At 40.7% G+C, this 8,784-nt stretch overlaps 1 protein-coding gene across 1 annotated transcript; it reads right to left on the bottom strand.

Moving 5' to 3' along the window:
• Positions 1 to 651: 651 nt before the first annotated feature.
• Positions 652 to 3,581, bottom strand: LOC148860877 (uncharacterized). Its single transcript, XM_088984981.1, has 2 exons — positions 3,095 to 3,581; positions 652 to 1,007 (listed from the first exon to the last, which is right to left on the bottom strand). The coding sequence occupies exons 1-2, from the start codon at positions 3,579 to 3,581 to the stop codon at positions 652 to 654; spliced, it is 843 nt and encodes a 280-aa protein (XP_088841107.1).
• Between the last annotated feature and the right edge of the window lie 5,203 nt (positions 3,582 to 8,784).

Here is an 8,784-nt window from a genome sequence, read left to right as displayed (position 1 = left end):
ATTAGAATTTGTTAACCTTGACTTCAATATTGGCTCCAAAGCTTCACAGGATGAATCTAACTCTTCCTTCATATCCAATTGTGCACTTAATTTGACCTCCTCATTCATATCTTCTTCTTCAAAAATTTCCTCAACAATGTCAACTGAACAGATTGAATGACATTCATTGGGGTACTTCATTGCTTCAAAAATGTTAAATTTAACAATCTCGCCATCAATCTCGACAGAGAGAGTACCCTCATCCACATCTATTTTGGTTTTGGCTATTTTCATAAATGGCCTGCCTAATAGAAGTGGAGCTAAATTTGTGATAGTGTCTTCCTCCATCTTCAAGATGTAAAAATCAGATGGAAATATTAGGTCATTAACCTGCACCAAAACATCTTCAACAATCCTCTCAGGGCAAGCGTTAGAATGGTTTGCTAATTGAATGACTACCCTAGTCTCCTAAAATGGACCCAAATTCAAAGCACAATAGATTGAGTATGGCATGACATTGATAGATGCACCTAAATCTAGCATGGCACGCACAATTTTTTTCTTTCCAATCACACAAGGTAAAGTAAACATACATAGATCAGCACACTTTTCTAGCAAGGTTCTCTTGATGACAGCTGACACATTCTCCCCAACCCTTACCTTCTCATCACCTCACAGCCTCCTTTTGTTAGTGCACAACTCCTTTAGAACTTTTGCGTATTTCGGGATTTGCTTAATGGCATCTAACAAAGGAATATTTATCTTCACCTTCCTAAAGGTCTCCAAAACTTCTTGCTCGTACTCTTCTTTCTTAGATTTTTCCAACCTACTAGGAAAAGGTGGCACAATGGCATTAGAAATCATAGGTAAAGGGGAATCAGGCTTCACCTTATTGGAACTCTCAGGTGGATCTTGTTCTTCCTTTTCTTTCTGCTCTTCGTCCACTTTCTTTGGTGAAATAAGTTGTGACTGCAATTCCTTCCCACTTCTCAGCACTATTGCACTAGCACTCTCCTTGGGATTGACCACTGTCTATGATGGTAATTTTCCAGAGTTTTGTGCCTCCGACTTGCTAATAGAAGTAACAAGTTGACTGATTTGGATCCCTAAGTCCAGGATGCTGTATTAGACAGTTTTGTATGCCCCTAGCTTCAATCAAATTGATGTACATTATGAGTTTATTGTAAATGAATAAAAGTGCATATTTGATTCATGTTCCCTTGGTATGTTTCTGTGTAATACCCTTAAACTGGACACTTAATGAGACTCGTGTTAGTTTAGAATGTTCACAGCCAGTGGATCGGTCTGGGGAGACCTATCATGACAAGGCTGACACTGTGGTGCCACCAAGTCGGTTGGGGTGGCTTGTCTTAGCTACCGGGGTGAGACCCTAGGCACATACAGTGTGGGATTAATTGAATCTTTGAACTAGACCAGATTTCTAGTATTGCCCTAGACCATAGAGATTGATGGGCAAAACTGGAAAGTTACACCCAACCCCTAGACTCGATTATGATACTGCACTAGGTGTCGGATTGGGCTGTCTTTGATATACCAATCAGTGAGATCCTTAGCGGGGGTCAAAACCTGGGTATGTTGGGACAGTCTGAGAATTGATCTGAGTGGGTGATCATAGTGACAAGATCATCCCCTTTGTCGGACAAAGGTAATGATCGGGGATGAACTCTCACTGATGGAAACCAAGACTGTTGGCAGCCGATTTCAATCGTTGAGATTTGTTTTGCAAAATATATTTTATATGAGATATAAAAAGTATATATATTATGGTTTTGAAATGTTTGCAAAAGGTTTTAATTCCCGGGATCCATACTTGAGAGAGTGAAACACTGTTCCTTGCAGCCGAGGGAGATGTCCTATCTTGTCGGGCAGTGTATGATAATTATGGACTGAGAGGTTAAGTGTAAGGCCATTGAGGATAATACCTGATGGGCTAATCTTGCATCTACCCACAGTCCCTAGGTGTTACAAGGTGGCTTGGCCCAGGGACCACTTAGGGTAAGTGTTGGGCCCATAGAGCCCATCTGATGGGTTTCAGGGGGTGCACTGTCCATAACAGTGTATTCGGCCAGGCCTTGTAACAAAGGCTGGGCTGAACCCATGTGGCTGATGTGTAGATCAATGTTTGGGTCCCACGCCATACAAGGAAACCCAACTGGGCAGCAATTTGGAAGGTTTAATGAATACATAACCCTAAATGGGCCTTAAGCCCATTTCAAACTGGGCTAATTTGATTAGTCTTTAAGGGGCAAATTCTGAGATAAGATCAGCTGATAGGATTGGGCCCACACCCTATCCACTCAGAGAGTCCATTATCTAAATGAGATTTAGATTTGGAAACTTTCTAATTAGATTAGGAACTGGCTGATCTAATCTGTAGATAAGATAAGGTTTATCACTTATCTTAAAGGGACTTCTAGTCCAGATATGATTTGGGTTAGCAACTCCTAATGGGATTAGCAACTCCTAATGGCCTTTAGACACACAATCACCAGCAACAGTCTTGTCTTCAGAGCTGAGATCACAGAGGAGAGAATTCTGCACCCTGTAAATTCTCTCTAGCCGCCTCCTTCCTGCAGCCGCCACCTATAGCAATTCGATCTCCATTGCTTGGGAGAAATCAAGATCAGATCTTGATTCCAATCTTTTGGAGAAAAGATTGGTAGGAGTTGTATTCACTAGCCCCCCAGGTGATTCTTGGGAAGAATCAAGTTCTTAGTAAGGACACTGCTGATTCTGCTCCACCCTGCACTACACCATCTTCATTGGGAGCAGTTTTTGGTTCTACCTTGGGCGTGAACACCTCCGTTGAGAGATATTATTTCTTTGTATCAGCTATTATCTCTCCCTCCTCCTTTTGGTTCATATCTGATTCAGTTAATGGTTCAAGAATGATCCTTGAAAATATGATTTTCTAAATAGGGAATTCGATCCCAGTTGAAGGGAAAGAAAAAATTTTGAAATTCGCCCCCCCTTTATTCCACAATCTTGGGCGTCCATATGATGGTTTCCTATCCCTTCATGCTGGCCCTTGTTTCCTATTGGAATTGTTGACTGTTAGTCACTAGAGCCTTAACTATCTCATCTAAAGACATACCTGAACTTGAGGGTTGATTCTGGGCTTGGGTAAGTGCTGGAATTGGAGGTTGTCTATTGAAAGCTTGAGGCTGGAATCTCTGTATCCCTCCATGATTTCCATAGCTCAGACTGGGGTGATCACTCCACCCAGGATTGTAATAGTTAGAATAGGGATCATATTTGTGTTGAGGTTGGCCAAGAAATCCTCCTACTGCATTGGCTTGTTGCATTGAATCATCTTGCAATGATGGGCACATGTCCGTAGTATGCCCAGGAATTGAGCATATGCCACAAACCTTAGTCCCTGCAGCCAATTGACGAACCAAAGCAGTTAGATAAGAAATTTGACTTTCCAGGTTAGAATGGCTTACCTCATTAACATGTTTGATAGCTCCATCTGTTCTTGCTCCAAAATGTTGAGAGTTCTCAGCCATGTTGGAGATCAATTGCCAAGCTGCCTCAGGTGTTTTGTTGACTAAGGCTCCTCCACTACCTGCATCTACCATACTCCTATCCATAGGTTGGAGTCCTTCGTAGAAGTATTGGATTAAGAGCTACTCAGGTATTTGGTGGTGTGGACAGCTAGCACATAGTTGTTTGAACCTTTCCCAATACTCATATAGTATCTCACCACTAGACTGCCTTACCCCACAAATCTCTTTTCTAATATTTGCAGCTCTTGATGCAAGGATATACTTATCTAAAAACACCCTATTCATCTCATCCCATGTACGTATTGAACTAGGAGGAAGAATATATAACCAGTCCTTTGCCTTATCTCGTAAAGTAAAAGGAAAAGCTATCAGTTTTACCTGTTCCTCAGTCATACCCTGTGGTTTCATGCTTGAACAGATAACATGGAACTCTTTAAGATGCTTGTGAGGGTCCTCGCCTGGAAAACCATGAAAGATAGGAGGCAATTGAATTAAACTTGATTTAAGTTCAAAAGCTACCTCAAGAGTGGGATATACTATGCATAGAGGCTATTGATTCAGGATTGGTGCAGCTAACTCCCTTTGTGTTCTTTCTCTATCAGCCATCTCTTCTTCTTCTTCAAAAATAGCTCTATCACAAGTTGTCAAGACAATATCAGAATTCACCCTTGGAGGTGATCGACCCTTCCGTTGCTTAGTGTCCCTTCTCAAATGGCGGGTTGTCTTTTGAAGTTCAGGAATACATTCTAGTTCACCTTTTTGAGAAGAGTGAGTCATAAAACAAAAGAGGTTAGCACAAACGGAAGGCATGAAGCTAAGAAATTAAAATAACTCCCCGGCAATGGTGCCAAATTTCTGATGGTTTGTCAAAGCCCTCAGATTTAATTCTAATCCCACTCTACGAATAAAATTGTAGTAACAGTGGTACCAGGTCGAATCCCACAGGGAGCCAGTAATTAATTTCTCAACCAAATGCACAATTTAAAGAGTGGGAAATAATTAAATTTCTAAATTAAAATAACAATTAACAAAATAGCAAATAACAATTAACAAGGAAGATTTCAGTCTTACCAAACTCTGATCCAAAGGCCATCACAAACAATTGACCCACAAAGATATTGACCTAATTGCTACTTGTACCACTATTCGTGACAATTACAGATCACCGAATCATGGATAGCCGTAGGAAGATCAATATTAATTAATTTGTTAGATTAATCAACATCAACTTCCATAAAAATATGCACAAGAATAAATGAATACTTGAACTAAAGGCAAGAATTTAAATTAAGCACATAACCTCACGATGACACAATTGAACAAAAAATTCCCCTTGAATCAGAAAAGAGAAGCTCAGCCGCTCATGGTTGTCATCTCCTTCTTGCTTTGCTTCCAAGATGGATGGATTGATTGATTGCTTGATGCTTAAAGCCAGTCCGCCCCCCCCCTCCCCTTTATTTAGTATTTAGGAGGAGGGGTTGTTTCCAACTCCTAGACCCAAATATGAAATTTTAGGGTTGAGAATAGTCCCCATTGAACCACAGATTCGGTCCAACCGGTTTGGTCCAATCTAGTTCGAATGGGTCTAGGGTTTGATTTTTAATTCAAGATTTAATTCAAGAATGATGATATGAAATTAAATGACTGATACAAGACAATTAAGAATCAGTAGGAGGGTTGTTCTTAAGTCTACTACCCTGCAAAACAGAAGTTAGTTTGCAGTATGCAGTTTCCAAAACTACAAATCGAGGATGGTCGAACCCTAATCTATGAAATTCTCTTCCTTGCACTTTCTGCTTCTTCTTTGAATGGAATAAAATAGAAAACCTATTTTCTATTAATATTACATTAGAATTGAATTCCTATACATTCCTTCTAAAATTAAAAATAAATAATTACAGACCAAGAATGAAAAAGAACAACAGGTGCGCAGATTTCTTGTGCCATTAAAGAATTTGATCTCCACCGTACGAACAACCAAAAAATCAAGAAAAATATGTAGAACAATTCTAAATATAAATCAGATTTATAAAGATTTAATTTTAGATCAATTGCCCAAAACTAGGAACTAGTTTCCTAGAAAACGCTAACTACACAAATCGGGTAGAACGCCTTCTGCCCATTTGCGCAGATCTAGATCTGGTTAATTTTGGTTCAAGATTTGAACCTGGCTTTGATACCACTAAAAGGATGAGAGATCCATCATATGGATGGCCGAACCCTGCAGGAAGGTTTGGCGAAATTTCAAAAATTTCTCTCTCTCCTATGTGGGAATCGCATTCCCCATTTTAGAAAACTACATTTTCAATGATCAATTTTGAAACCAATTTGGACCAGATCTAAAACCAAAAAGGTAGGAGAGGGATATATCTGGGATATATCTGATACGGAGTAATAGTAACTTCCAATGAAGGTATTCATGCCCATAGAGGAAACCAAAGACTGCTCCCACTGAAAATGACATAGTGATTATAGTGACAGGATCAACCCCTTTGTTGGACAAAGGTAATGATCGGGGATGCACTCTCACTGATGGAAACCAAGACTGCCGGCAGCTGATTTCAATCGTTGAGATTTGTTTTGCAAAATATTATTTATATGAGATATAAAAAGTTTATATACTATGGTTTTGAAATGTTTGCAAAAGGTTCTAATTCCCGGGATCCATACTTGAGAGAGTGCAACACTGTTCCTTGCAGCCGAGGGAGATGTCCTCTCTTGTCGGGCAGTGTATGATCATTATGGACTGAGAGGTTAAGTGTAAGGCCATTGAGGATAATACCTGATGGGCTAATCTTGCATCTGCCCACAGTCCCTAGGTGTTACAAGGTGGCTTGGCCCAGGGACCACTTAGGGTAAGTGTTGGGCCCATAGAGCCCATCTGATGGGTTTCAGGGGGTGCACTGTCCATAACAGTGTATTCGGCTAGGCCTTGTAACAAAGGCTGGGCTGAACCCATGTGGCTGATGTGTAGATCAATGTTTGGGCCCCACGCCATACAAGGAAGCCCAACTAGGCAGCAGTTTGGAAGGTTTAATGAATACATAACCCTAAATGGGCCTTAAGCCCATTTCGAACTGGGCTAATTTGAATAGTCTTTAAGGAGCGAATTCTGAGATAAGATCAACTGATAGGATTGGGCCCACACCCTATCAACTCAAAGAGTCCATGATCTAAATGAGATTTAGATTTGGAAACTTCCTAATTAGATTAGGAACTGGCTGATCTAATCTGTAGATCAGATAAGGTTTATCACTTATCTTAAAGTGACTTCTAATCCAGATATGATTTGGGTTAGCAACTCCTAAAGGGATTAGGAGCTGATCCCTTTAAGTCTATAAAAGGAAGAGGGGGCGGTAGCCTTTAGAGACACAATCACCAGCAACAGTCTTGTCTTCAGAGCTGAGATCATAGAGGAGAGAATTCTGCACCCTGTAAATTCTCTCTAGCCGCCTCCTTCCTGCAGCCGCCACCTATAGCAATTCGATCTCCATTGCTTGGGAGAAATCAAGATCAGATCTTGATTCCAATCTTTTGGAGAAAAGATTGGTAGGAGTTGTATTCACTAGCCCCCTAGGTGATTCTTGGGAAAAATCAAGTTCTTAGGAAGGACACTGCTGATTCTGCTCCACCCTGCACTGCGCCATCTTCAGTGGGAGCAGATTTTGGTTTCTACCTTGTGCGTGAACACCTCCGTTGAGAGATATTATTTCTCTGTATCAGGTATTATCTCCCTCTCCTCCTTTTGGTTCAGATCTGGTTCAGTTAATGGTTCAAGAATGATCATTGAAAATATGATTTTCTAAATAGGGAATTCGATTCCCAGTAGAAGGGAAAGAAAAAATTTTGAAATTCGCCCCCCCTTTATTCTGCAATCTTGGGCATCCATATGATGGTTTCCTATCCCTTCATACTGGCCCTTGTTTCCTATTGGAATTGTTGAGTGTTAGTTGCTAGAGCCTTAACTATCTCATCTAAAAACATACCTGAACTTGAGGGTTGATTTTTGGCTTGGGTAAGTGCTGGAATTGGAGGTTGTCTATTGAAAGCTTGAGGCTAGAATCTCTGTAGCCCTCCATGATTTCCATAGCTCAGATTGGGGTGATCCCTCCACCTAGGATTGTAATAGTTAGAATAGGGATCATATTTGTGTTGAGGTTGGCCAGGAAATCCTCCAATTGCATTGGCTTGTTGCATTGAATCATCTTGCAATGATGGGCACACGTCCGTAGGATGCCCAGGAATTGAGCATATGCCACAAACCTTAGTCCCTGCAGCCAATTGACGAACCAAAGCAGTTAGATTAGAAATTTGACTTTCCAGATTAGAATGGCTTACCTCATTAACATGTTTGATAGCTCCATCTGTTCTTGCTCCAAAATGTTGAGAGTTCTCAGCCATGTTGGAGATCAATTGCTAAGCTGCCTCAGGTGTTTTATTGACTAAGGCTCCTCCACTACCTGCATCTACCATACTCCTATCCATAGGTTGGAGTCCTTCGTAGAAGTATTGGATTAAGAGTTGCCCAGGTATTTGGTGGTGTGGACAGCTAGCACATAGTTGTCTGAACCTTTCCCAATACTCATATAGTATCTCACCACTAGACTGCCTTACCCCACAAATCTCTTTTCTTATATTTTCAGCTCAATGCAAGAAAATACTTATCTAAAAACACCCTATTCATCTCATCCCATGTACGTATTGAACGAGGAGGAAGAATATATAACCAGTCATTTGCCTTATCTCGTAAAGTAAAAGGAAAAGCTATCAGTTTTACCTGTTCCTCAGTCATACCCTGTGGTTTCGTGCTTGAACAGACAACATGGAACTCTTTAATATGCTTGTGAGGGTCCTCGCCTGGAAAACCATGAAAAATAGAAAGCAATTGAATTAAACTTGATTTAAGTTCAAAAGCTACCTCAAGAGTGGGATATACTATGCATAGAGGCTATTGATTCAGGATTGGTGCAGCTTACTCCCTTAGTGTTCCTTCTCTATCCGCCATCTCTTCTTCTTCTTCAAAAATAGCTCTTTCACAAGTTGTCAAGACAATATCGGAATTCACCCTTGGAGGTGATCGACCCTTTCTTTGCTTAGCCTCCCTTCTCAAATGGCGAGTTGTCTTTTGAAGTTCAGGAATACATTCTAGTTCACCTTTTTGAGAAGAACAAGTCATGAAACAAAAGAGGTTAGCACAAACGGAAGCATGAAGCTAAGAAATTAAAATAGCTCCCCGGCAACGGTGCCAAAATTCTGACGGTTTGTCAAAGCCCTC

This window comes from Nelumbo lutea, chromosome 4 (genome assembly GCF_056320005.1).
Source record: "Nelumbo lutea isolate HS-2025 chromosome 4, American lotus-T2T, whole genome shotgun sequence".
Classification (NCBI taxonomy): domain Eukaryota; kingdom Viridiplantae; phylum Streptophyta; class Magnoliopsida; order Proteales; family Nelumbonaceae; genus Nelumbo; species Nelumbo lutea.
Note: the sequence above shows the minus strand (reverse complement) of the source record. Positions and strands in the feature narration are given on the sequence as shown.